Genomic DNA, 27,957 nt, shown 5'->3' with positions numbered 1-27,957 from the left:
ATTTCGGACGACACTGGTTCGTTGGTTACAGGACGTTCAATCCGTTAGTCCATCTTTATATGATATGCCAATGACTAAGCCATTTCCCCTGTTTCCGCCTTCTGATCCTGGTGGTATGGCCTTGGGCGGGTTGACCAATGTGGCTTTACCCACCCCCTTCGCGACACAACCTCCTCTGGTTGACGCAAAGTAGGCCACCATGCATAGTAAGAACAGCAGACAGCAGATCAAATGCAACGTAGAAGAAGGAAAAGCAATAATACTTATGTAGCTTTCATATCTGTTGCGCTTATCCACACCAACCAACGCATCTAGGCCACCAAGAGATGTCGATACCCCACGACAGTAGCAGCAACGAGGGCTAGTGACAGCGCTCGCAGTACCTTCTCCCTGTTCTGCCTGATAAGTAGACATTGCTGGACTGCCGGCGGTTCGCCAGCTAACCACGAGGGGGCTGCCGGAATCAGGGCAGCGCTCTGTAGCCTCCGGATCTGACGGTGATACAAAAAGCCCGGTGAACAAACAACAAGATGTCTCGTCAGCCTCGCCTGCTCCGCCTCTACCAGAGACGTCGCTGCTCAAACGCGACCTATGCTGGTGACTTGATTGTCATGCTTAGACACGATAACGTCCAAAGTTTTTGAATTCTCCAAGGAATGTTGAAAATAGAATATTGGGATAATTGGCAGATCTTGGCACTCCTCATGAGCTACGTGACTCATTCCTTTAGTAGTGAAATGGGAGATACTCGTTAAATAAGTGAGATTGCAGGCGACGTAGAGCAAGCTGTTTGTGTTTCTTGGATGCTCAGCACTGGTTCATGACTATGATGTTCGAGGATACGAATGGTATGTCATTCAATACCATAGGAACCGTAAATAGCCAGGGCGTTGTTATCGGAGAGTCAACTCTACCATGATTGCATCTCGACATAACATGCATCAGATATCGGCAAGTGGCCACATAGGCATACACATGTATAAAAGCCCGCCAGGCACTCGGTAACTCAAGAATACTTTTGGTATGCCATATCAGACTACTGTATATATAAAAATCACCCGATCTTGCCGTCAGCAGGATGGCCAAGCCTCCAAAGCGCCATGAACGCCAGTAAATGCATCCTTTGAGCCATGCTCGTTTGGGGGTATCAGCAAGAACAGACCACTCAGTCCAAAGAACGCCAACAGCCCTTCATCCTCTCGCTATGCACCCCATCCAACGCCTGCCGTGATCATTCGCCATCCACCAAGAGTGGCCCACGATTTCGTCACGGCTACCATTCCGATCATCTCTCGCGTGTGGCACTCGTACGGCTGCATCCCCCATCCTCGCATGACTCAACTATCAAATAGAATTGAGGTTCATGACTCGACTGGAGTTAGTGATGCGAGCTTCTGATGGGCGATGATGTCTGGTGGGTTCAGCGGATGTCGACGGCTCACATCACGAGACCGGCTGGATTGGTAGACCCAATAGGCACCCAAAACCAGCCAGCACATCGAATATCGTTGAAACATCCATACGAGTTCTATCCTGCTTTCGCGGATTCGCTGCATCGAGGTCGCTTGAGGATAGGACTGGGTATGGGGACTACGAGATGCGGGATCCCCAGAGGACGCCTACGAAGTATTGGCGCGAAACAACGATGCTGGCTGGCGTGAGAAAGCAAAAAAAGGAAGTAGAACACGAAGTATGGAAAAGGGATCAGATCTGGCCCTTCAGGTCGACTCTCCGGTGGGCATCCGCTCGGGCAGTCTCAAACAGTTGCTTGGCATTACCTGCCAAGAAAATGATCGAGTCTTCGCGTTCGACAAGCAAATGCTGTCCGTTGTGGTCAATGATGAATTGCGCGGCCTCGGCATCTGACTCGAAGGCAAGCTCCTCAGTAATGAACCGCAGTTTGAAGTCTGGTTTGTAACTAAGACACAGTTAGCATCGCCTGTTCGTTTGAAGGGTGAAATGGATAGCAACTTACGCTTTGCACATATTCGCCAGTGCCGCCAGGCGCTCTCGCTTGACGAACATATCCATAAGATATGCTCCCATGTTGGGGACGTCAAGGTAAAGTTGGAAAAATCTGTGATAGTTTCCAAGTGCGAGCGCGGAACGCACTTCCAACGCATGCTTGATGGCCCGCTCCTCCTTATCTGCTGTGGTTAGATCGGCAATAGCGTCATTCAACGCAGTACGATTCGCGGTATGAATGAAGTAAAGAATACGGTAGGCCTTGAACTCAACGGCATTGCCCTTGATGCCCGAAGCGTACAGTGCACGAAGCTGAGTCTGGCACTGGTTATACTCACCAAGATCTCCTTTTTCGAGGGCGATTCGGGCGTGGATCTCGTAAACCGAGACGGTAAACTCGTTCTTGATACGCTGAACGGTCAAGTCCTGTCGTAACGACTTGAACTGGTCACAGATATAGTTGTAGTTGTTCTCCTTTCTCCACTTCTTCTTCAGTAAATCCAGAGTTTGGTGCAAAATGTGCTCTGGTCGGACAAGGGAGGGTTTGGGGGCGCAGTCAAACGAAGATAGTTCTTCTCAAGATTTGTACAGGTTCCGAGAATGGGACCGGTGGGCGGTGGAGGACTAGGAGATCGATACGTTTTGTACTCGGCGGTGTTGAATCGCTGCTTCCGGTTCTCGGCTTTCTCAGCCTGCTTGAGAGACTTACTATCCAAGCCAGGGGGTTGGCTGATGCGATCCGAAAGAGACAACAGCTTCTTGTTACTACGCCAAGGGTTTCCGGTAGAAGGATCACTCTCGCTAAAGTCAGACGATTTCCTCTTCTTAGAGTTGTGATGGTTGGTGGCACGAGCCGGCGGCTCTGTCGAGGCCGCTGCCGATGCTGGGGACGGCCAAGACGCAGCCAGCATCTGGGTAGTAGCGCGCTGTTGCGCTTCGAGCAGGGCAGCCCGCTGTGTCCGGACCAACATCTGGGGGAGAGGCATGCTGTCCCAATCCGTGGTGTACATGATGCCAGCATCTTTGGCATGGCTGATTGTTTCTTTCAACTTAGCTTCCATCTCCTCGCGAGACACGTCGGGAAGCATATTTTTTGATTCGAAGGACCGTTGCACATATGACCGGACCTTATCGGGCCAGTCGATCTTTTGTTGCTGCTGTTGAGGCTCTGCAGGAGGAGCCGCAGGAGCAGGCGGCGGATTAGTAGTATTGGCATATGCCGCGTATTGAGGCTGGAGTGTATACGGTTGGCCAAAGCCCTGGCGAACAGCGACAGGTGTGTAGGCCGTAGCAGCTAGAACCGGAACCATGTCAGCATTGATTCGAGGACGGTATTCCGATGGGGATGGCATCGCGAATGTTGAAGATGATGGGAGAGTGGCAAAGGGATGAGGAGCAGAAGTAGGGAACTTACCATGTGCATAGCTGACATAGCCCGGCTGGGTGCCCGGAGGCGTTGCTGATGCCCAGGACATTGTGTAGAGTGATGTGTGGATGATCGTCGAAACCCAGAAAAGGCGGAATGGTCGGATTTCAAGTGGTTAGTATGCAGTGAATAAAAAGTACGGGGGCTGCGCTCGCAAGCCGGGACTGAATGTCAAGAATCTAGGATATGGTGCTTATGAAAAATATCATCAACAGGTTTCGACAAAGAGATTGTGTGGGATTCTTGTCGGAAATGGAGGGTGGAATGATGAAAGGTCTTTTGGGATGACGGGGAGGTCAAAGGAAAAGAGGCGCTGGGGAAGAAGTTGGGGGTGTGAAAGGGTTTAAGGTTAGGCGGCAGTCGATGGGGCGGCGTGTGCAAATCACAGTGTGCAACCCAGTAGAGGAACAATCAATCAATCAATTAAACCAAAGGCCCGTCAAGCGCGCACCGCATTTGGGGGCCCATTCAATTTTAGCACCTTTCCTAGGCGCGCTGGGGGGATCTCCGGTGGTCGGTCATATGAACTTCCGGCACCATGCCCCACGAACCTTATTACCTAATACAAGACAGGCAGCAGGCACTGGGAATTGTTCACTGGCGCCTCGGTATCTGATAAGGGAGCTATCACCTTCACCACCACTCAGGCACATGCGACACACCTACAACTGCGCAACATATACATAACCCAACTGCTCCCTCAACATCCAGCGACATTTGACCTGGAGGTTGTCCTTCCTTTGTACTAGACCGACCGCTATGACGAATGTTTTTAAAACACATCGATCTCACTACTGCCCTCAGGCCGTCCTATCTTGATGGCGAAGCTCTCACCTTTGTCCAGGACAATGTGGGGCTCTATGAGGGGTGAGTTGTTTTGTCCGGCGTGTTCGTGCTTTCAACCTGTTCGGCGGCTCCTTCTGCCCTTGTGTATCACGGCTGACAGATGATGTCTTGTCAGGAAGTACAAGCTCCCAAATCAGCAAAAGGGACAGGTGTACTTGACGACCCATCGAATCTGCTATGTCGATAGCCAGGAGCCCAGAAAGCACTCGATTGCGCTGGACCTGAAAGATATCGAAAGGTATGAGTTTTATGTAAGACACCACCTTGCTGGTCATACTTGAAGGCCTGGGGCTTGCTAATCCACGTGGTAAATAGGCCGGCTTCTTAAAGTCTTCGGCAAAAGTTACACTAATCCCCAAACCCGCCAAGCGAGCCTCACTTCAATCTCGAGCAGCTGCCGCCGCCTTCAGTCCATCGTCACCTTCACCGCATCCATCTGCACGCGCTTCACCCGCAGCTCCGGTACAGGCCACATCTGCCACGTGGGTTTGTACCATCTGCAGTTTCCCGAATCCGGTGCCGTCCAATTTCGACCCGACCACCGCGAATGTCCATACACCTCTACCGCCGTGTTTGGCTTGTGGCATCAAGCCGGCATTGACCCACGTCTTGAAAGCATCTATCAACAACGCGACAAGCCGGCAGGCGGCTCCTGGGATACCTTCCCGTCCACAATCAGGGTTCAGTCCCCTATCCCGCGACAGGGGACCGCCAGCGGACGGGGTTGGTGGGTCGTCACCCTCCGGGGCCGACTTCAGTTCGGCGGCATCAACGCCCGATCTGAATACTGGCGCTGGTTCGGGCTTCCAATGTCCGCGGTGCACTTTTGAGAATCACCCTTCGCTGTTGTCCTGCGAAATTTGCGGTGCTCCTTTGATATCTCAAGAGGTTTCGTCGTCGATAACCCCGATTACCCCTCGAACAGACTCCCCGGGGCCAATTTTGGCGACAGGCAACGTTACAGGTCTAGAGACCCCGGAGAGTGTGAAGATATCCTTCCGAGCTGGTGGCGAGAAGATCTTCTATGAACGTCTCAAGGTGTGCATGGTCCAGCGCAAATGGCTGTTACATGAGGCCCCGCCCATTCCAAGGGCAAATAGAGTGGCCGAAGGTGACAATGGCACCCTGTCGCGCACCGGTTCCGGCGCAGGCCGAACTAAGACCGCAGGGATAGCGGGTCTCGAGCAAATGGGTCTCGACCGACGCAGGAACAACGAACTTATGATCGGCACCTCATTTGAGGATCTCGAGGCTTTGATGGCATCAGCAAAGGATATTGTGGCCCTTGCTGAGTCGTTTGCGCGGCAGGTCAACGGAGGCTCGGACAACGCCACGACGGAGGCCAATGCACTACTCGCAGAGTCTGCCAGCCAGCTTGGTCTGATAACCACCAAGGACATCGTTGGCGGAGGGAGCGGCTCTGCCTCGGAGTCACTTTACCTGTCTGAGCTGTCCCGCAACCTGGCCGAGTTTCTGACAGACGATGCTAGAGGCGTCCTCAAGAAAGCCGGAGGTGTCATGAGCTTGGTCGACCTGTGGGCCATGTTCAACCGGGCACGCGGTGGTGTCGAGCTGGTCAGCCCCAACGATTTCGAAAAAGCAGCCCGGCTCTGGGAGAAGCTGAAGCTCCCAGTCCGGCTGCGCACGTTCAAGAGCGGTGTCATGGTTGCGCAAAGCCGAGACCGAACTGACGAGGCGACCGTCAAGGCCCTCCTCTCCTGGCTTCGTGACTTGCACGACATCCCCCCTGACAGTGAGGTGTCCTGGGACTGGCAAGAATTTGGCCGAGGCGTCACTGCACAAGACGTTGCCGAGCGCTTCAGCTGGAGCATCGCTGTTGCCGAGGAAGAGCTTGAGATGGCTGAAGAGCGCGGCGTCCTGTGCCGGGAGGAGGGCATCGAGGGCGTCAAGTTCTGGGAGAACTATATCGATACGGGCGAGTATCGCAAGCGCTCACGTCGTCCAGTCACGGAAAATGACCGGATCTTGGCAGACTTGAAGGCTGCCGGTTTGCTCTAAACCTAGGCAAGACCCATAATGAACTTGCAACGTTGTTGAAAACAGAGTGGAATTTGTTTGCTTTTGGGTCTACTGACACCCGGTGACCATAAGGGGTCAAACAGAATGCCCCCAATCACGTTCAGCCGGGAGTCTGGTTACTTTTTTAAGTCAATCTATGTAGGTCTATCGGACTCTATCCTCTAACCAGCCGTCATTACGCATATCTATCCGGGGGACCATGCCCTCAAAAATACTCCCAAAATCCCAACAACGCCACACAGAAAGCTCTGCTTTCAGACAAAAAGCATGGTACAGAAAGATACAACCCACAGGGCCCAGGTCTCTTACGCGAGCTTCCCCATCAGAGTCGACCGCACCTTGTAGTTGACCGTACCACCGAAACCGAAGGCAGGGACGATTCTGCAGACTCTCGCCCACGAGCTGACGTTCCAGTTCTTCTTGATGGCCGCCCATCTCTGTTGTCCGGTGATACCCTCCGAAGCCGGCCTGTTGTAGAGATCCAAGCCATACAAGTGGATCGGGGTGCTGAGGAACTGCACCATGGCGGGCGCGGCGAATTGGGCAATGGTCTGGCCACTGACCTTCTTCTGCCACTCCTCGCTCATGCGTGCGGTCAGGGCCGGCCCCAGCAGAGGTGGGATGTTGAATGACGCGAAGATGGTCATGCAGTCACGGAGGAGGAACAGGCCATAGCTAGGCAAGGGGACGGGTCGGGGCGGGCCAGACGGCCCGAATAGTTTCACATACATCTGGTCCTTGACCACACTCAGGCCGGCGTTGGCGGCCGAAGACGAGGCGAATTTCGTCGTCCCGCTCGTGACCAGCGTCGCGGGCTTGTTCTGCACGGTAGACGTTGCAGTATCGAGCGTGTTGGCTGTCAGATATGTACCGCCGTACACCATGATGATGAAGGCGACGGGTTTGGAGAAGATCACCGTGTGAGGGCGCAAAAGGAGGTTCTTAAACGACGACTTCAGAGACTCGCCCAGTGTTTTACGGCCGGAGGCGTTCTCCGTGATAGATCTGTACTCCCCTCGAATATTAGAAGTTTGAACAACGCGGGGTATTTTCTTGACATCTGCGTGCTGTTTGCGCATGCGCGCACAACTGTATCAAGGGTGGCTGCTAACCTGTCTACGATGGAGATGACTGGCGCGACGAGCGAGGCGGCCGTGGCCGCACTCACAAGATCGGCGCCGAGTCGCATGCCCAAGTTCTTGGTGTTCCATTTTGACTTGGACTCGAGCGCCTTGGTGGCGGGCAAGCCGACGGTGGAGGTGCTCGGCATCGGTATCGGCGGTCTGGCAGCGTCTGCGAGTTTGAGTTTCGGCGCCGGGGTCGGGGTCGGAGGATGCTCGAAGGTTTTGTCACTCATAGCTTTGAGCTTGGTGGTTTGCGCGACCGAGGGTGCGAGAAAGAGGGGAAGGAGGGAGAGGGAGGATGGGAAGAAGGTGAACGGGGAATCGGAGTCGAAGTCGAAGGTCGAGTTCAGCTTCTCCAATGCGTGCCGCCGCTTGCCGCTACTGTATCTCGCAATGCGTGGTAGTGGATAGGTGCTGTAGGCGTGTGTAGGCAGGTAGGTAGGTAGGCAGGTATGTGATCTAGTGGTAGGTAGTGAGCTGGAGGAGGGGTGTGTTCAAGCGAAGCGAAGCGTTGGACCAGGCATTAATTTTTGAATCTACGGGTTTATGTTTATTGTACAAAGAAAATAGAAGGAGACAACAACCACAGCATCGACTCATCGGCGGTCGTGAGGAAGGGCGGACTGGCAGGTGCAATTATAGCATTTTGGGAATATTGGGGATTGTTCGAAGCTGGTCGACGTTCCTTTCTTTTTGGGAACGGGTTTTTTTGATTTCGATCCAATGTTTCTGGGTACAACTCCTTATCACCTTGTCACCCAAGGGAATTTCCCAAATTTCGCCCAACTACCAGGCCAAGCAGGGGGGGTCCCACCCAAAGTCGGACCACTTATCGCCAAAAGTGACCTGACTTGGCGCCCGGGCTTCACTGCTTCAGTGGGCTCCCAAGGGCTCCCAAGGGCTTTCTAGGCCTTTTGGCACGCAATTGCTGCTGGGGGCGGGCCGGCTTAAGGGCCAAAGGGACGGCTAACCAGGTCCCAGCGTCTGCTGCAGCGCTGGAGAGCCCTTGACGTCGCATCCAGGCCCAGAGAAATGTCGGCCATCCATCGGCGTGCATCGGCGTGTAATAATAACACCACGATATGCACCGACGGGGGAGGCTCTGAAGCAGCAGCAGCAGCAGCACCACTGGCTGGCAGCAGCACTACCTGCATACATAGGTACTGGGCACTTCGTTAGGTACGTAGTACACGGGCTATGTACATACATACGTACTTAGACTACGTACCGGGCGCACCACCGCGACTGTCTTGCGTCTTCGGACCAATTTGAGTTTTCCTGACGAATCTATTTGTAGGGACTAATGGTTTTTGACGGGTTTGCATATGTAACAATCGTGTGACCCAGACGGCGCAGCCTCCATGGCCCGGAGATAAGGAGGGTCTAGAAGCACACTTCATTGTTGGAATCAGGTGCCTTTTGTGACGAAGAAAAACTAGTTACATGAAGATATGGGACTCCTGTCACGGCTTTCTCTCTCTGTTCTCTGCCCTCTGCCCTCTGCCCTCTGCCCTCTGCCCCTGCATCTGCATGAGGTCCCTGATGACTCCTCCCTATCGAAAGCTATCGAAAGGACGACCCATGAAGTCGGAACAAGTCAACAAGCAGCAACAGTAACAAGCACTTGCATGTGAGCTATCTATCGCCGAAAGAGAGAAGAACCCTTCCGCTTCTTCTTCTGGCACGCCTGCTAGCCCTGTGTAGTTTGCACGCCTAGGCCGGACGGAAAGATCCAGTTCTTTTGTGCCGTGTTCGTTCGTGCGTGTGTATGCATGGGCTTTTTTTTTTTTTTTTTGTTCGTTCGCGGTAAACGGACAGACAGCAAGTAATCAGCGAGTCAGACACGGATGCAAGACCAACCAACGGCTCTTTCGTCATTTCGAACTTGGCGTTTCTCGCTAAAAAGAGTTCCGAACCTGTTTATGCTCCGAATCGCTCAATGTCCCGAGCCGCCAACCGTTTCGTCACGGCTTAAGAAAGAACAAACGGCGGTCGAACTTGGGAAACCGAAGGGAATTTACCGCTTGTAAAGATACGAAGTACTGCTACATGAAAAAGCGGAACGCAAACTGACAATCCAGGGCGGTCCACGAATCAACTTGAGCTGATTACTTATTTGTAGGTAAGGGTGAAGTAAAGGCAGAGGAAGATAAAGCACACACACACACACACACACACACACTCGACGCTGCAGAATAGGACGACATTTCCATTTGATATCGGATTCAGACGTTCCAACATTTGACGTTCAGGTGTAGTCATGCAAGGCACCCGAGTTACCTAAAGACATGGAGGTAGTCATTAGACGGCCTGGCCTGCAGCTTATTAGGTAAGTTTTCTGCCCGAGACGAGCCACGCAGCCGGGAACGAAATCCAATATGTACCACCGCGTAATGTGGTTCGCCATCAATTACCCCTCCAATTGCGCGGCAGTTGTCTGTGCCTCTCGCCTGCTCGCTCTCTCAAGGTGTGCTCAGCTCACGCACGCCTCGGATGGGGGAGGAAAACGGAGGGTAGTTTTTATAGATTAATTACTACCTAATGAACCCCCGGATGTTGCTGCGCCCTCTTGGCTCCTCTTTTTACTCTGATACAAATCATCTAAGCAGGGCTGTCTTGTAATAGCCAATCAATTGATTTAACCCTTGCTCGTATGTAACGAGCCCATATATATTATTGCTAAAAGTAGAGAGGAAAATGGTCATCGTGCCCAAGTTCACCCCGGAGATCCTCATCTCGGCCCCTCGGCGGGCGCCCCGCCGTGCCGAACCGCGATGGCACGCTGGCCCTGTTCGCCCAGTCGACCCACACGGTCGGGGAGGACAAGACGCTCAAGGAGGTGCGCGTCATGAAGGTCGAGTCGGGCGACTCGCAGCAGCTGGCCGCCGACGACAAAGTGCACGACGCCGTCTGGCTTCCGGATGCATCGACCTCAACCTCGCCCTCCGCTGTCATCTGGCTGAAGAAGGGAGATGGCGGCGTCACTTCGATTGAGATGGCGGCCGATGCCGCGAAGCCGTCTGCGTCGGCCGTGGTGAAACTGGGCGAGATCGCGGCGCCCGTGGACAACCTCAAACTCAAGGCGCTGAAGGACGGGTCCGTCGCATTCCTCGTCGTCGGGCTGGCGGATGAGGACGGCGAGCTGTACAACCCGGAGAAGCACAAGAAGCTGTCGAGTATCAGAATCCACGACGAATACAATGTGCGGATTGTGAGTGGCCATTATCTTATTTCCCCTCTGCCCTGGCGACTGTCGCGTGCGTCCGGGTAGGGGCAGACACGACTTTGACTCTTCTCGGTGACTGATGCGCTGCAAAAAGTGGGATACGTACACCAAACCCCAGAGGCATGCCATCTTCTACACGACTCTAGCTAAGAGCAGCGAAGGCGCATGGAAACTGAGCACGCCCCTCAGGAATGCTCTCAAGGGCAGCCACCTAGTTGCCCCTATCAACATCTACGAGCCAGATGACCCCCTGGCTCATTTCGATGTCTGCGAGGGAGGCATCGTCTTCGCGGCCAGTCCCACCCAGGTCAAGGACTACAGATACAGCCGCACCAGCGATATCTACTATCTTCCCCTGGAGTCCTTTAATAAAGACAGCGCAATCGGGCCGAGGAAGATCGCCGTGGCAGGCGACGACGGTGGTGACGCAGGGCCCAGCTACTGCTTCCACCCCCGAACCAGCCCCGACGGCAGCATGATCGCCTTCCTACGCTCACCGTTCGGGCGCCAGCTAAAGGTATCAATCTACGTGCACCAGCTCAGCGGCGACAGCAACTCGACGGACGAAGCCGCAGCCGCGACCGACGTCTTCGCCACCGTCACGGGTAAGCCGTGGAGCCTGACGCCCAGCGGTCTCGAGTTCTCAACCGACGGCCACTTCCTCTACGTCGACGCCGAGGACTGCGCGCGGCACGGGCTGTACCGGCTGGACCTGCAGCCCAACGCGGAACCCAGGACGCTGCTGCGCGACGGGGCCGTCAAGGCGTACTGCCCGCTCAAACCTAAGGCAAGCGGCGACGACGACGGCGTCGAGAAGGTGTTCGTGTCCAGCGCCAACATGGTGGAGCCGTCCATCTACCAGATCATCGAGGCCGATCCCGGCGCTGTGGCCGAGCCGTGGACGGTCTCGAAGGCGTCGCACTTGGAGAACTTGGGCTTGTCCCGGAAGCAGGTCTCGGAGATCTACTTCGAAGGGGGCGCGGGCGATTACTGCGTCCAGGCATGGGTTGTTAAGCCGCGCGACTTTGACCCCAAGAAGAAGTATCCGTTATGCTTGGCCGTCCATGGAGGACCCCAGGCCGCCTGGTTGGATGACTGGAGTAACAGGGTACGTACGCCCGTTGACATTCACCCCGTTGAATGTCATCGAGGTGATTCTGGGCTAACTGTGTGCAGTGGAACCTTGCCCTGTGGGCAGAACAGGGGTACATCGTAGTCGCCCCCCAACATCACGGGCAGTACTGGCTTCGGCCTCGAGTACACAGAAGGCAAGTTGGATCGGAGCATTGAATAAGATGCATCTTGTCGCTAACATTGACTGATCAGCTGTTCACGATAACTGGGGCGGAGGCCCGTATGACGACCTGGTCAACTGCCTAGAATTCGTCAAAGACATGCCCGGCATCGACATGGACAACGCCGTAGCTGCGGGGGCAAGTTACGGCGGTTACATGATGAACTGGATCCAGGGCCACGAACTCGGCCGACGTGTAAGTTCTCGTCCCAATCAACCCTATGGCGTGTGTGCCTGACCCCCCACCATCACCCATTCTCACACTTGACCCCCCTGCTCCCCAGTTCAAAGCCATCGTCTCCCACGACGGCGTCTACGACGTCCCCACCTCGTGCATCACCTCCGACTACGTGGACGAGGACGCCGAGTTCGGCGGCCCGCCCGTCATCTGGAAGAACAACGACGGCCTCGAGCGCTACAACCCGGCGCGCCCGGACCTGCTGCCCAACTGGACCACGCCCATGCTCGTCGTCCACAGCGACAACGACTACCGCGTCCCCGTGACCGACGGCGTCGCCGCGTTTCACACGCTCCGCGCCCTCGGCACGCCCGCGCGCTTCGTCAGTTTCCCCGACGAGAACCACTGGGTCCTCAAGCCGGAGAACTCGCTGCAGTGGCACCGCGTCGTGTTTGAGTGGATTGATCGGTGGTCTGGGGTCGCGGAGAGGACGGCGGCGGCGGCGGCGGGGACGACAACGACTACTTGAGGAGTGGACGGCCTGCAGTGTTAGGTAGAGCAGGTGCTGTAAGTACTCGAGTTGTGTAAGCTTTAAAGGTGCTACCGCAATCTAAGCGGACGCTGTCTAGCTGTTGTAGGAAACATCCATAGGTTGCACCCGGAATCGAGGTACCGCTATTTTGCCCGCAACACCGAGGTCGAATAGTGGCGGCTCATAGGATTCTTATCTGTTTCGGAAATCCAAGCCTAAAGCCATTGTTGATGATGGTCTCTTTACCATTCTAGGCTAAGTGGAGGTTTATTGAGCTCATATTGTCTGGGATTATCGTAAAGAAGCTCGGCATGTGTCCCCTTCTGTCTGTTTCTAAGCTCCAAGAGTAAGGGAGAGGCCCTAAAGAGCTTGGAAAGATAATATATAAACCCTTTAGTCAACGGCCTGTTTTGTCAGAATCCCTCAACTACATATTATTCGCCTCGACCAGTACCAATATTGTCAAGAGAAAGTAACATAAACACGCGGCACGTCGTCACCCTCGCGAGACCTGGTTTGAGATGACCCACCTTATGGGATGGTTGGTCGGCAGCAGTCAAGGCGCATCTGACCCGTGGGCAAGGGCCCGGGTTTTGTTCTTTTCCTTTTCGACTCATACTAGCGCAGGCCAGCAGAAGCAAGTGGCTCAAAACCGAGCAAACCCAACACATATCGACTCAAAAAGGAGGTATTTTAAGCCGGGTATAGTCTATTATTGCTTGGTATACATATTCATCTATGGAAGCTTTCCATATCAGTGCAAAGCTCACTATGCAGTTGTCTGTCCAGAATTTGTACAAACGCTATACGTCGGCCCATCTATCCTTGATGTAAAAGGACCCAAATCATTACCCGTGACAAGTATGATGGGCAGCATTAGTATCTTGTGTGCGACCTTGGGCGGTTGGCCTGCAAAATTAGCAGGATATGGTAGATGAGCCCAGCCTTGATAAGGGGAGAGTCGATCCATCAGTTAAAAGCGTCATGGGAATCTTGTGGAATGTAATTTAAATCTAGTTATTGTGATTTTATTTACACATGTATGTATAATCCCATATACATTACCCTCGCAACCAGAATAAACATACACGAATTAATATATGACTTTTGGGGGGCAATCAGTGCAAAAACGAGGAGGTAAAACACGAAAAGGTATCAAAACAAGCTATAAAAAGGAGCAAACCAGATAAACATGCTGAAAAAGGAGACCGATGTTCCGGAGGCACCCTAGAAGCCACCCTCACCCTGCACCCGCTTCACCGCCCCCACGACCCCCTTCGCCCAACTAAACCTGCCCGGATCCACCCCCATGCTCCCCTTTACCTCGGCCCCCTCCCCATCGCGCCAGACCCCGTCCTCGCGCCCGACCCGGCCGTACCGGTGCGTGTTCTGGTTCCTCCGCAGCGCGTCGATCCACCCCCGGCACACCGCGGGCGAGTCGATCATCGCGTTGACCTCCTGACTATGGAACCATGACTGCGTGTCCTGGTTGCCGCTGCCCGCGATGCCCACGCGCTCGTCCACGATCATCAGCTTGATGTGGCACGACCGCTTCTTGCTCGACGCCGCCACGGGCTGCGACTGGTCCTTGCCCACGTACCAGTACCAGTGCAGCCGCTCCTTGCCCCTGGGCGAGAGGGCGTCGAACAGCTTCTTTGCGATCATCTCGTTGTGTCCGCCTTGCATGGGGAGAAGCTCGCCCTGGGAAGGGAAGAGGTTAGTCAGTCATGCAAAGTTCCAACGCATGAAGAGAAATAGGGTTATTCGTGTAATTGTTCACAATTATCACACGTGAGGTGGAAAAGGGGTGTCCGAAAACTTACCACATCGTTATACCCCAAGCAAATATAACAGTACACATCAATCCCCCTCTCACAAGCCTCCACAATAGCCGGCACAAGCGGCTCCGCGTTCAGCGTAGGCGACTGAATAAACACGTTCCTCTCGGCGTTGCGCAGCGCCGAGAGCCAGGCCGCGTTCTGCGGGTTCGCGACCGACTTGTGGTTGGGCGGACCGTAGGGATCGCGGTTCACGAGCGCGACGGGGAACGGCGCGTGGGCCGGGTGCGGCATGTAGGGCGTCATCGCGTCCCGCGGGTCGCACTCGGGCGCCCGCGCGCCCTCCCACCCCCGGTTGATCGTGTGGTTCAGGTGCCGCCCCACCGCCTGCCTGTGGCTCTCGCCGGGCCCACCGGCGATGGAGGCCTGGACCCGGGCGATCTCGCCGCCTAGATCCGCGTCGTAATGCGGGTCGTCGGCCAGGTGCTCGGGCAGAGGCTGGCCGGTTTGCACGGGATCGATGGCCTGCCCAGCCGGAACAGACTGGTTGTTTTGCTGAAGGTTGCCAGCCACACCACTTTCGGTCTGCCCTGCAGCCCCGTTGATGCCATTTGTCGTACCGTTTGCCGCGCCATTGACCGCACCGTTCTGGGTCAAAGGGACCTGCCCATTCGAATTTTGCAGGGTGCTTTCCGTGCCGGAAGACCCTGCACCGTCAACAATAAGCGCTTGATCTGCTTCTATGCCGTATGCCGCAGCCCGCGGCACCATCTTTTCCGGGAGAATAACGGCCTGGCTACCATGCAGCGTCCCCTGACTCGTGAAAACGTCGCCATGCTTGATGTCGAAGCTCAGCCTCCCGTCCGCATCAGTCGCCACCGGTGTGTCGTAGCTGGGCAGCGGCGGCTCCAACGCCTTGTGCCAGGTCAGCAGCGCCATGTCGTACACCGAGTCGACGATGGGGCCCTCGAGCTGGACCATCATCTCGAGGTTGTCGTTGTCCTGGATGTTGTTGCTCTGCAGCACCGCAATCTTGCGGTCGACGACCATAAACTTGGCGTGGAAGGTGCCGAGCAGCGGGTCGTGGTAGTTCATGGCCTGGAGGTCGATGTTGGGGATCTCGTCCTGCGACGGGAGGCCCACCGCCTTGCCCGTGTAATCCTTTTCCGACACGACCTGGTGCGGCTGGAACACCTGCCTCGCGCTGCCTCGGTCGTAGACGACCTTGACAACCGCCCTCGTGCCGCGCTCGCCGCAGCGCCGTGACAGCTCCTTAATGGCGTTGGTGAGGTAACTCGAAGCCACGCCGTTCTGCCAGTAGTTTGTGGCGATGAACACCTCTTTTTCTGCCCTTACAATGAGATTGGACATGTGTCTCACAATATCAGGAATACTGATAATCTGCGGCATCAGAAACAATCCTTCAGAAAGTATTGGGCATATATCCAAGGCATAAGTGGCACAACTTACCAAGATATGATAGTGAGCGGAACCACGCCACTGCTGCCCATTAAAGATGGGCTGACCATGCCGCAGCCGAGGTCCTCATTCAACATACATAACGCATCATGGTACAACTAATAGTGACACTGATTAGCAAAGTAACTGATGATTAAAGGGGGATCCCCGGAGCAACGATGAAAGAGTTTCTTACCCTTAGGAATAGATCACTGGGCTCAGTCGGCCCCCATTTCCCGCATTGCCTCGCCTTTTCGAGCTCGCCATCTGCTAGTGACCCTTTCCCGATATCTCGGATGTCCCGAGCTTTCGACAGCTGGCGCTCATGACGGCTGTACAGCTTCTTCCATGCGTCTCCCGGAGCGAGGTCAGGCTGCTTCGCCAGCCGTGACGAGACGCTCTCGGGCTCCTGACAAAGCTGGACCAGAGCCGGTACAATCTTGTAGTCGGACATGCCCTCGGCCTCCTTATGATTAGTAGTAGTAGTAGTAGCAGCGGTGTTGTTGCCGTTGGTGCTATGCATGACTGCGTAGTCGATATCCTGCTGTCTCGGGACGGTGAAGGCGCTAACCGGGAACTCGACAAAGGCCTGATATAAGGTAGAGCCAAGCTTTGGGTAGCCAGTGTTCGTGTTTTTATCGGTGGGGGAAGTCATGTCTGATAGAGTAAAGATGCCAAGCGGCGCGAGCGGCAGGGACAACGGGAACTCGGAACGTAAAAAAGGGCTAGGTATGGACTAGGAGTATACGTGTTGCAGGCAGGTCATCAAGGCAACAAGAGTGGAAGTGGACATCCAGGGGACCATGATATATGATGACGATCCACGGCCGTTGAGGAGGTGTGCGAGGGTTCGGTAGCGCCTGGGCTTAGAGGCAATCGGGCGACGCTTGCTTATTCCGACGGCCGTAGCCTGCTTATACCCTTGCCCGGCCAATCACCGTGGGACTCCGCAACGCCAGGTGAACTGTCCGGGGTGTAACATCCAAACCCATTTGATAGAAGCGCCCGCAGCTGGAAGGTCCAGCATCCCCAATTCCAGCACCATGATGACCTAGCACGGCACCGACAAAGCTGAGGGCAACAAGACCACGCTTCCAGCTGATGTGTGCCAGCGCCGTCGGCATATGAAGCGTGCCAAGGAATGCCAAGATTTGCGGCTGCCCTGCGTCACAGCCCAGTCCAGCACAGTCAATCAATTCCCCGATCGCATAGGTGTTGGCCACGCTTCCGGATGGTCGGCAGCTGTCGTGCGTGCTGCGCTCTTGTGCGATGCTGCTGATGTTCACTTCCCTGTTTTCATGTTAGGATGACAAGAAACCTGGAGGGCCGTCGACTGTCGGGGTGCTAGGTCTTTTCCATGCCGACTATCCGGGGGCAGTTTGCTGGGTCGTCATGAATGACGTAAGGCCAACTGGAGCGCCAGCGTCGGCCACATTTGCCGAACATCTCAAATGGGCAACAACTACTCATTTGATGCTTAGGTCGAGAACAGTCATGTTTCTGCCAACTTAGGGGTGCAAATCTTTGGAAGCTGAACGCGCGTTAAGATATCATCGTTGTGGGACTGGCTGTTCCGTCTCATTCTACTGCGTGCAAACCGGTCTTTCTCGAAGTCATTTGGGACTTTGCCAATCTATGTATCCAGAATCTCTTTCAAAACTTCTATCGCGTAAACCGCCAACAACGAACATCTACAACTCGCCCATGGACTGCTCGCTCTTCTCCAGCTTGGCAAAGTCTGTGAAGCCGAGCTCATAGGCCAGGCCAAGCGTCATTCTAGCGTGTTGCAACATATCTACATCGTCGTGGGTTAGCAGGCGCATCTCAAGGAGCAGGTATATCATGAAAAGGTAATACTCACGGTCAAACGACAGGTACTTGATGAGATCCTCGGTTCCGTGAATGTGGTCGTCCGACTCGCTGAACTCAGACTCGATGACGAAAGCGGACGGGTAGCCGGCCTTACTAGCCGAAGCATGGTCGCTGCAAGCGTAGCCGCACTTCGTTTCGACCCAAGGGATCTGGCAGTACTCCTCAATGACCTTCTTGATGAAGGCAGTCAGACCGGGGTCAACGAAGTCCATGATCACGCCGACACTCTCGGGCTTGCCAGCATCCTTGGTCTTCTGGACGAATCCAGTCATGTCTTGCTGAAGCATGGCCTTGACGACACGCTTGTTTTGCGCGTAGTCGGAGAAGATGGCCTGGCTACCGAGGAGACCGCCTTCCTCGGCACTGTACCAGTGGAATTCGATGGTGTTAGGAGCCTTGCCCTTGATGATGTCCTCGGACTGAAGGAGGACGCGGAACGCCTCGAGGATCGTGACGGTACCTGAGCCGTCATCGTCGGCACCGGGTGCAGCAAGCATCGAGGGGAACCACAGGTTGATCGAGTCCTGATGGGCGCCAATCACAACAGTCGAGTTGGATTGACCGGGAATGGTCGCGATGACGGAGTTCTGGCCCCAAGAGTGAGTGAAGTGCTTGGCCGAGACACCGTGCTTGTCGGCACCGGCATCCTTGATCGTGTCTTGCACCGTCTTCAGCAGCCACTGGAGCTCTGGCGCCCGTAGTCGGACTTGTAGTATCGCGTGTGGAAGCTCGTAAACTTCTCGAGGTGCTCGCGCATCAGGGTCTTGGTCAGGTTTTTGAGCATCGGGTTGACGTCGGATTGCAGCGAGACTTTGGACGGGAAGACGTGCTTCGACTGGGAGGCGACGACCTGGGCTCCGAGCTCCTTGTGCTCAGTGATGTCCATGAATCGCTGGCCATTCTATCACGATGACTTGCAGTTAGCATTGAAACACAGCACATGACGCATCGCATTGACAGCGATGGTTGTCGACTTACTCTGCGCAGCTCCCATTTCTGCTCCTCGGTCACCAGTTTCGTCACGCCCGGCGACAGCTCGACGAGGAACTGCTCTGCAGGCTCGCTGGAGATGCCCTCGGGGTGGAGATCAAGCCGGCTGACCTCGTCGGCTTCGATGAAGCGAGCGCTTGCAACTGCCGGCAGCAACAACGCGAGAAGTGATGCCTTCATGGTGACGATGATGACGATGGGTTGTAGAAGAGATGGTGATGATTGATTGCGATGATGAAACCGAAATGCAGCAGCTGTCTTATCTCAACGCGACCTGCTCCATGTATTGATGCAGATAAATGACCGAAAGAGGATGGGGGATGGAGATGGAGATGGAGATAGGTGGGTGGCACAGCTGACGTGGATGAGCCGGTCGATTGATTGGCCTTGGGTGTCACGCGATAAGCAACCGACGGGTCATCATCCACAGTTCAAGTGTTGCCTGGGACACAAGCTTGACGCCCAACAAGGCCGGCCAAAATGGAGCCTGGGCGCTGGAGTCAGTGCTGGAGTCAGTACTGGAGCCAGCAGCTAACCAGCAGCTTTCCCCGCTGACTTGCGACAAGGAGCTGCCCGCCAGTGACGCCACCCCCTTCCTCTTCCAGCGCCATTCCTCCAATCGATAAGCTTCTACAGTGGATCGTCTGTTGTACCTGCATGCGTTGGGTCTTTCCCCAGCTAGCGCTAGAGTGGCTGCTGCTGCTGCTGGAACAAATGCGACGGATAGATCAGTTGGAACTTTCATCACCACCCTTGACACGAGTCGGCTCGTTCGTTGGTTGTCATCATTCAAAAGTAGAGACCCATGGGCACGAGGACTATGGTTTTTGGTTTTCAGATCACGGTATATTCTATTGAGTAAGTAACTAGTAGAGCAGGTTACAAATCAATAGCTCGCGCGCCACCCCTTATCGTCTCCACCAAAAGATACGAAGCCCAAAGTACCCATTTAGCAAGTGGGAACGTTGATCTATTGTCGCCCAAAGAAGTCAGCCGTCTGAATTTAGCATGGAGAAAGGGGAACGGATGAGTTTGGGGATTGGGGTTAGGGTTGGGGATTAGTTTAGGTCAGGTTAGGTGAGTGCAAATACCAATCATTCAACATACCTTGTCCCCAGCGTTGAGGTTCTCCGGAACGACGCCCTTGTTCGCCGCCAGGAGGGAGTCGAGGGTGATGCCCAGGGCGACGGAGACGAGATAAAGGGTGTCGCCGGACTTGATGGTGTAGGAGTCGGCGCCGCCGACGACGCAGACGGCCGTGGCGGGCGCGGCCTGCTTGATGCACGACTTGTTGTCCGGGCTGGCGAGGCCGATGGGCACCGTCAGCTCCGCCCCGTTGAGGATGTAGTCCGGGTTGGCGAGGCCGCTGGCCTTGGCGATGTCGCAGATGCCCGACTTGAGCGCCGTCGCGATCTTGGTCAGCGTGTCGCCCGACTGCACAACGTACGGCACCGTGGAGCCGACGGCGCAGGCGCCATCGCGCTGTCCGAAGACGGCCTGTGGCGAGAGAAGAAAACGAGGTTAGTCAAACCAGCCGGCCAATTTCTAATGTTTTGAACCACCATGAGGAAGAGAGATGGCGTACGGGCTGGGCGGCCGCGAGGGCGGCGGCGGCAATGAGGGTGAAGGTGGTGGGACGCATGTTGGCGGTTGGTTGGATTAGAGTGATCTGAAGTTGAGGAACTGGATTTGAGCGAGTGACTGATTATTGCAAAGTTGCAAAGGTTGAAGCGAGTGTGAGCGAATGTGGTGCAGTTGGAGACTGATGAGGAACAGTAGTTATCGGGACATTGAGGCTCTCGATGATGGTATTTGTAGTTGCGGGCTCACTTCACCTCTGGTTCTCAGGTCCCCAGGAGCCGCACGCAGAGCCGCGCCCCCGAGTGTATGATTAAGTTGAGATTCTTATTCCAAGAGACCGTGGCATACGATGGTTTGCAGGACACGTTAGATGAGCCTGGACTGTCCCGCTTGACCGGATTCAACACGGCTATGTCCGTATACTGTCGCACGCAAAAGTGGAACTCCACTAAAGCGTACGGCAATAGTGGCATATGTACTCAATGCGACATATACGGTATACCCGGCCGAGTGTTGATGTCGAGAAGCGCTTAGAGTTCGTCCAGCCACGAGGAGCAATTAGATATACTTCTCGTGTAATTATTGACTGTAAGACCCCGGGGCAATTTTCTCGGGTGATGCTGTGTGCTATAATCTAGGCTCAATATATTTGGCTTGGTGTTGCCAGACCCCCATATTCCAACGGCTGTTGCCGACGAGTCCCTGCTATGGACGTTACCTTCTATACTATTCCAGGCGGATGGGTTGGTATTATGTAATCAACCACAGGATTTAACCTTAACTCAAGCGAAGAGGGCTCCGTAAGAGTAAATTAGCCCAGACTTTAACCTTATAAGGTATTGGTTCATCTATCCTACATAGTCTGTCAGGTTCTGGATGACATCTGCAACTTGTATACATGAAGGATAAACCCTAACATATCCTGTCAGTGTGAGATGTCTCCCATATAGACGTAGTTAGGCGTGCATTACTTGCTCTTTTCGTCTTTCTCTCATTTTTCCCTTTGGGTGAGTATGCCACATGGTTCTCCGGCAAAAAGGGGCGGCAAACTATATAACTGACTAGTAAGATGCAACCCCTACTGGCTGCCCCCCCCCTTCACTAACCCCCTTAAAATAGATGTAAAAATTAATAACAACAGCAATAAATAGGTTAATTAAGCAATACACACTGCATTTTAAAGTCTGTTTCGGCTCGTGCGCACTATAATAGAGTCACCCTTACCACTAGCTCGATTTGCATTAATTTCCACTACTTCACCGGCGCCCCTTTTCGGCCTTTTCCTTAGCCTTCCTTCTTTAACGTCCTCTTAAACCTCCCTGATATTTACTATATAAACAAAGACCTTATTAGGGTCCTCATTAACCTTCTTCCTCTTCTAAGCCCTTGTTTTTTTAGATCTGCCTCTAAACCGGCTTTTTCCTGTTTTAACTGGCCGATTCGAGCCGTTAAATTATTAACACTTTTACCGAGCTTTTTCCACAGTAACCTTTTAATTAGATCACCGGTGGTAACCTTTACACTAAATATCGTAGCCTTTAAATCTTTAACTTGCCGGCTATTTTTAAGCGTCTTAATCCTTTTAACCTTCGGTTTAATTAGTTAGCGCGCATCTTCGGCGGCGATAACTTTATTAATAACTCGCACTATATTAATGTAACGAAACTTATTATTTATCGGCTTATTAATATTAAAAGGGTAAATACTAGTTGCTACTTATCTATTAATAATAACCTTAAAAGTAAAGGCTACTTTATGTGCTTTAACCTAAGCTCGAAAAAAAGTCCCCTTTTTTAACGTAGCTATTATTAGTAACGGCGCATATTAAGTCGAGCTCCCTTCGAAACCTCTTTTTTAAGACTTTAAAACAATTAATATTTAAAGGCTAGAGTATATAAGAATTATATAATAGTAAGTAAAGGAATTACACCTTAGCCTTTAACGCCGTTAATATAAAGTTATTATCAATATAACTTCTATATTTATTTAGAATTAAGAGCCTTTATTAATTAAAGTTATTAAGTTTAATTAAAGGGATAAAGATTTTTTTAGTTATTTTAAAGCTATAAGATTAAAAGTTTATCTTTTTAATAACGCCTTAAAAGCTTAGTTTTTATACTCGTAATTAACTTTATCTTTTTTTTAAAAGAACTATTATTATTAAACCGATTAGCCTTTAAATATAACTAAAAGCGGTAAAATATTACTAATAATATTAATATACTTTAAAATAATTACCTATTCGCGATTAGTCGAGTCGTTTCGCATTAAACTTTAATAAGCGGCAGGGCCGATTATTATAGTACCCTTCCCTATTATTATCGTAGTTCCTATTTCATCGGCATTAAATTTAAATTAAAAGGGTATATTTATAATAATAACAGTATTAAACCGATTAAAAAACCCTCGCACGGCCTCGTTTAATGTGTATATAAAGCGCCGGAAATCCATCGCTTTAATATATATAGTCTTAAAGGCCGGATAACGTTTTAAAAAATAGTGCACTTATCGCTTACTAATAAAGTAATTAACCCCTTTTATAAGGAGGATGCGTTAAACGTATATATAAAATAGCCGGTACGTTAGTACGTAGCCTAGGCTAGCTTAAAAAAGGCTTATTTAGTTAAAAAAGTCTCTTCGGTAGGGGTGAAGAGTTAAAAGGCCTTATACTTCTCTTTTTTCGAAGGTTAACCCTTAAGTCGGTTATAAAGGGTGCCCCTATTAACGTTATAGTCTTTAGCCGTATAATTAATACTTCCGCCGGCTAGCACGGCCTAAACCGCCTACGTAATACGAGCTTCTTTAGTTATATTAATAGTGATAAAAAAAGGAAAAAAAAAGGAAGAGATTAATTTACTTTAATTAGGAGACGAGTAAGATTTGACCCCTTTATATACTGTTATTATTGCTTAAGGGCTTTAAAATTATCTAAAATCAAGAGGGGTTAATTAGAGGGGGGGCAGCTAGTAGGGGTTGCATCTTACGCCGGTTTCAGCCGGGATATTCCATACCATGAGGCACAATGTTCTTCCCAAGCAGATGCCAAGCTCCCAGACACTATCATCCAAGATTCTAAGTCTTGGTTTTCGTATTGAGCCAAATGGACTTGAGGCTATTTATATTGACTTGCTCCGCCCCTTTGTAACACCCCCTAAAAGATTGTGCCAGTCTGCTGTCGGTAGTGTCGTTGCAGGATGACACGAACATGTTAATTCCCTAAAGGGTGTCTCTAAAACATAAACTCGGCTCTGTTTTCATATATTATACCAGTTATATCAGTGGCTTCTGCTTGTTTCCCCCAAGATATCCGCAAAGACACAGCAGAACAACGATGGGTGCGACTTTGGCAATTTATCTGCTTAGAGAAAGTCTAAACTGTCTCGGAATAGCTGGAGCAACAACACTCATTTTCACTATGCGTAAGAACTCTTAGTTTAATAACGATTTACGGCTTTAAGTAATAAGATGTAACCCTTATCGGCTGCCCCCCCTTAAATGACCCCTCTAGATTTCAGATGATTTTAAAGCCCCTAAGCAATAATAATAGTATATAAAAGAGTTAAATCTCACTCGTTTATTAATTAAAGTAGATTAATCTCTTCCTCTTTTTTCTTTTTTTCACTATTATTAATATAATTAAAGAAGCTCGCATTACTTAAGCGGTCTAAGCCGTATTAGCCGGCGAAAATATTAACCGTGCGGTTAAAGACCATAATATTAATAGGGTACCCTTCGTAACCGACTTAGGGGTTAACATTTAAAAAAAGAGTAGGATAAAACTCGGTAATTATTCACCCTTACGAAAGAGACCTTTTTAACCAAATAGGCCCTTTTTTAAGCTAGCCTAAGTTACGCACCTACGTACCGACTCTTTTATATATATGCTTAACATATCCTCCTTATAAAAAGGGTTAATCACCTTATCGATAAGCAATAGGTGCACCGTTTTTTAAGACGTTATTCAGCCCTTAAAACTATACGTGCTAAAGCGATAAATTTTCGGCGCCTCGTATATATATTAAACGGGGCCGTACGAGGGTTCTTTAATCGGCTTAATACTATTATTATCGTAAGTATACCCCCTTAATTTAAATTTAACGCCGATAAAGTAAAAACTACGATAACGATAAAAAAGGTATTATAGTGATCGGCCCTGCCGTTTATTAAAGTTTAATACGGAACGACTCGGTTAATCGCGAATAAATAACTATTTTAAAATATATTAATATTATTAATAATATCTTACTGTTTTTAATTATATTTAAAAGCTAATCGGTCTAGTAATAATAGTTCCCTTAAAAAGAGGATAAAATTAACTGCGAATATAAGGACTAAGCTTTTAAAGCGTTATTAAAAAAATAAACTTTTAATCTTATAGCCTTAAAATAATTAAAAAAAATCTTTATCCTTTTAACTAAGCCTAATAACTTTAACTAATAAAGGCTCCTAATTCTAGATAAATATAAAAATTATATCGATAATAATTTTATACTAGCGGCGTTAAAAGCTAAGGTGTAGCTTTTTTATTTATTATTATACAGTTTTTATATACTTTAGCCTTTAGATATTAACTATTTTAAGGTCTTAAAAAAAAGTTTCGAAGGGAGCTCGATTTAGTATACGCCGTTATTAATAATAGCTACGTTAAAAAAGGGACTTCTTTCGAGCTTAAGCTAAAGTACGTAAAGTAGTTTTTATCTTTAAAATTATCGCTAGTGGATAAGTAATAACTAATATTTACCCCTTTAATATTGATAAGCCGATAAATAATAAGCTTCGTTATATTAATATAGTGCGAACTATCGATAAAACTATCGCCGCTAAAAATGCGCGCTAGCTAATTAAACCGAAAATTAAAAAGATCGAGACGCTTAAAAATAGCCGGTAAGTTAAAAATTTAAGGGCTGCGATACTTAGTGCTAATATTACTACCAGTAATTTAATTAAAAGGTTACTATGGAAAAAGTTCGGTAAGAGTGTTAATAATTTAACGGCCCGGATCGGCCGGTTAAAGCAGGAAAAAGCCGGTTTAAAGGTAGATCTAGAGAAAACAAAATCTTAGAAAAAGAGGAAGGTTAACAAGGACCTCAATAAAAGCTTTATATATATAGTAAACATTAAAGAGGTTTAAAAAGACGTTAAAAAAGAAGGCCAAGGAAGAGGCCGAAAAGGCCGAAAAGGCGCGCCGATAAGGTAGTGGAAAGTGATGCAAATCGAGCTGGTGGTAAGGGTGATTCTATCGTAGTGCGCACCAGCCGAAACAGGCCTTAAAATGCAGTGTGCGTTGTTCAATTGACCTATCTATTGCTGATGTTATTAATTTTTATATCTATTTTAGGTATGTTATTTAAGGGGGGGCAGCCGATAGGGGTTGCATCTTATCCCCTATATGATCCACGATCTAGACCCAAGGTCCAGCAAAATCCCATAGGGAAGCCCATCGTAGTGCCTCTTGTACAATCCTGCATGAGCATGACCTGATGCAGATCAATGAGAGGCTAAACATACGACAAATTTTGTTGTTGTCTGGCCAGGCCTCAAGATCGACTCTTTGCAAGGGGCAGCTCGCTGTTTTAAACGTTCGGGCCAGATCTGAAGTTGACGTCCTGTCTTTTGCCCGTCTGTCGAACCTTAAAAATAATTTTAGCCTCGGTTGAAAGAAGCCAAACGTATCAACAGCCGCGCCGTTTCGAATTCGGATAATCATCAGAGAGAGAGAGAGAGCGTTTGCCTTCGGACGATTACGTGACTCGACGCGGGTCTCGACGCGGGTCTCGACGCTTGTTTCGACGTCAATCGTCTGTCTGCCAAGACCACAATCCGGCGCCGCTACATGAACAGCTCCGACGATCAAACGGCACGCTGGAACAGCGCAATGCGGCACTGTTCTTCATTTCTTTTCTTTTTCTCTTCCCATTGTGTCAACTTCGCCACCGTGTGCCCCCTTTCCATGCCTGCAGGAAGGATAAAACCCAGGGCATAAGCCGCCCAGAGAAACGAGCAGCAGATCCCCTTTCTGGCAAATGCAAAACTTTGGCGGCTGTTTGCCTTGGCGGTCTCCCCGCCTCTGTTTGATTATCCAGCCATCTTTGCCTGCGCGAGTAGAATAAAGCGAGGCAGAGATACAACGCATTGTTCCACGGCAGCCTGGCCTGCAACTCTTCGCGGATCACCCACAGTAGTGCCTAGCCCATGTGTCAAGTCCAAAGCCGATGTTGACGTCGAAGCCCAAGCCGGCTCCGCGAGAGCCGGTGTCATGACCAGAAACATCTGGTCGTCACCGTCGCAAATCTTACCTGCACCACGCTCGGCTATGTTAAAGTTGCCTGGTTACCGGAGGAGGATAGATAAAACCAATGGCGGCTCGTGTCAGAATGTTCTCTTCCTGAACCTCTTGAACCATCGACTTTCGTTTTTGTCATTCTCTTCCTACTTACTACTATTTATATAATATCCCAGGAAATTTAATTAATAGCAGACAATCTTCGATCCAAAGAAACAGGCTTTCTTTATTCATCGAATATGCAGCAACACTACACCATCAGCCAGGTCGCCGCGGCACTCCTCGCCGTGTCGCACACCGCCACCGCGGCGGCCATCACCAGCTCCTCTTCCGCGAACCAGAACCCGAAGCGTGTCATCACGTGCCCCAAGCTCCACGTCTTCGGCGCGCGCGAGACGCTGCAGCCGCCCGGGTTCGGCACCACCAAGTCGGTCGTGGACTCCATCCTCCGCGCCAACAACGGCTCGGCCACGTCCGAGGCCATCATCTACCCGGCCGCCGGGGAGGACGAGGAGGAGTATGCGTCGAGCGCGCGCGCAGGCGTCGAGGCCGTGGTCCGGCAGACCAAGTCCTTCGCCGACATGTGCCCCGAGTCCTTGATCGTCATGGTGGGATACTCACAAGTAAGACCCGCCCCTTAATGCAGGCAATATGAATCGGGCTAACAGCCAAAATAGGGTGCTCAGATCATGGACGAGGCATTCTGCGGCGGGGAAAGCGTCCAAGCCCCCAAGGTCGCAGACGCAATGGACAGCCGCGTCGCCGCCATCATAATGATGGGCAACCCGCGCCACGTCGACGGCCTACCGTACAATGTCGGCACAGCCAAGGAAGGCGGCGTACGTTCCCCCTCATCCTTCTCATCCCCACTCCCTTGCTTCTCCCCCCTTTACTCCTTCTCCAGTTCGGGGAAACCCAACTAACATGCATTCCCTCAATAATTAGTTCGCCGCCCGCCCCGAAGGCTTCAACTGCCCCGACTATGCGGACCGCATCCAGTCCTACTGCGACGCCGACGACCCCTTCTGCGCCAAGGGCAACAGCACGGCCGCGCACCAGGCCTACGGGCAGCGCTACGGCCCCGAGGCCCTCGCCTTCGTCGAGCGCAAGCTCGCCGACATGCCGCCCCCGCCGCCCGTCCCGGAGGAGGAGGTCGACGACAAGCTCGTCGTCGCGGGCCAGGACAAGCAGTCCGGCGCCGTCCGCTCTGCGTTGACCGCGAGCGCCTGGAACGCGGTCTGGCTGGCGGCGCCCTTAATGATGGCGCTGTGCGCGTAATTTTCTTGCTCTCCTCTTCTCTTCGCCTTTCTCTCGGTGTGTATGACTTATAGAATATACCTGGGATACAAAATAATTCAAGTTTT

General features: G+C 51.6%; 8 protein-coding genes across 8 annotated transcripts; 3 read left to right on the top strand and 5 right to left on the bottom strand.

Moving 5' to 3' along the window:
• Positions 1 to 1,704: 1,704 nt before the first annotated feature.
• On the bottom strand, positions 1,705 to 3,440 carry PG986_006305 (uncharacterized protein; the record flags this gene model as incomplete). Its single annotated transcript, XM_066842527.1, has 4 exons — positions 1,705 to 1,918; positions 1,976 to 2,489; positions 2,675 to 3,259; positions 3,380 to 3,440. 4 exons carry the CDS (start codon positions 3,438 to 3,440, stop codon positions 1,705 to 1,707), a joined length of 1,374 nt encoding a protein of 457 aa, XP_066702389.1.
• A 717-nt stretch (positions 3,441 to 4,157) lies between these two features.
• On the top strand, positions 4,158 to 6,256 carry PG986_006304 (uncharacterized protein; the record flags this gene model as incomplete). Its single annotated transcript, XM_066842526.1, has 3 exons — positions 4,158 to 4,258; positions 4,353 to 4,488; positions 4,553 to 6,256. 3 exons carry the CDS (start codon positions 4,158 to 4,160, stop codon positions 6,254 to 6,256), a joined length of 1,941 nt encoding a protein of 646 aa, XP_066702388.1.
• A 326-nt stretch (positions 6,257 to 6,582) lies between these two features.
• PG986_006303 (uncharacterized protein) lies at positions 6,583 to 7,547 on the bottom strand (the record flags this gene model as incomplete). The annotated part of the gene is made up of 2 exons (XM_066842525.1): positions 6,583 to 7,282; positions 7,390 to 7,547. The coding sequence occupies 2 exons, from the start codon at positions 7,545 to 7,547 to the stop codon at positions 6,583 to 6,585; spliced, it is 858 nt and encodes a 285-aa protein (XP_066702387.1).
• A 2,142-nt stretch (positions 7,548 to 9,689) lies between these two features.
• Positions 9,690 to 12,628, top strand: PG986_006302 (alpha/beta-hydrolase; the record flags this gene model as incomplete). The annotated part of the gene is made up of 5 exons (XM_066842524.1): positions 9,690 to 9,730; positions 10,129 to 10,612; positions 10,722 to 11,739; positions 11,954 to 12,117; positions 12,206 to 12,628. 5 exons carry the CDS (start codon positions 9,690 to 9,692, stop codon positions 12,626 to 12,628), a joined length of 2,130 nt encoding a protein of 709 aa, XP_066702386.1.
• Positions 12,629 to 13,858: 1,230 nt separating this feature from the next.
• Positions 13,859 to 16,522, bottom strand: PG986_006301 (uncharacterized protein; the record flags this gene model as incomplete). Its single annotated transcript, XM_066842523.1, has 4 exons — positions 13,859 to 14,332; positions 14,455 to 15,802; positions 15,880 to 15,986; positions 16,064 to 16,522. The coding sequence occupies 4 exons, from the start codon at positions 16,520 to 16,522 to the stop codon at positions 13,859 to 13,861; spliced, it is 2,388 nt and encodes a 795-aa protein (XP_066702385.1).
• A 1,036-nt stretch (positions 16,523 to 17,558) lies between these two features.
• Positions 17,559 to 18,909, bottom strand: PG986_006300 (uncharacterized protein; the record flags this gene model as incomplete). Its single annotated transcript, XM_066842522.1, has 3 exons — positions 17,559 to 18,397; positions 18,421 to 18,640; positions 18,718 to 18,909. 3 exons carry the CDS (start codon positions 18,907 to 18,909, stop codon positions 17,559 to 17,561), a joined length of 1,251 nt encoding a protein of 416 aa, XP_066702384.1.
• Positions 18,910 to 19,827: 918 nt separating this feature from the next.
• PG986_006299 (uncharacterized protein) lies at positions 19,828 to 20,371 on the bottom strand (the record flags this gene model as incomplete). Its single annotated transcript, XM_066842521.1, has 2 exons — positions 19,828 to 20,226; positions 20,315 to 20,371. The coding sequence occupies 2 exons, from the start codon at positions 20,369 to 20,371 to the stop codon at positions 19,828 to 19,830; spliced, it is 456 nt and encodes a 151-aa protein (XP_066702383.1).
• A 6,461-nt stretch (positions 20,372 to 26,832) lies between these two features.
• On the top strand, positions 26,833 to 27,871 carry PG986_006298 (carbohydrate esterase family 5 protein; the record flags this gene model as incomplete). The annotated part of the gene is made up of 3 exons (XM_066842520.1): positions 26,833 to 27,216; positions 27,271 to 27,432; positions 27,539 to 27,871. 3 exons carry the CDS (start codon positions 26,833 to 26,835, stop codon positions 27,869 to 27,871), a joined length of 879 nt encoding a protein of 292 aa, XP_066702382.1.
• Positions 27,872 to 27,957: the final 86 nt, after the last annotated feature.

The sequence above is a fragment of the Apiospora aurea genome (genome assembly GCF_038362705.1).
Source record: "Apiospora aurea strain CBS 24483 chromosome Unknown utg000004l_segment0_segment0, whole genome shotgun sequence".
NCBI classification, from domain to species: Eukaryota; Fungi; Ascomycota; class Sordariomycetes; order Amphisphaeriales; family Apiosporaceae; genus Apiospora; species Apiospora aurea.
This window is presented reverse-complemented; position numbering and strand designations above follow the sequence as displayed.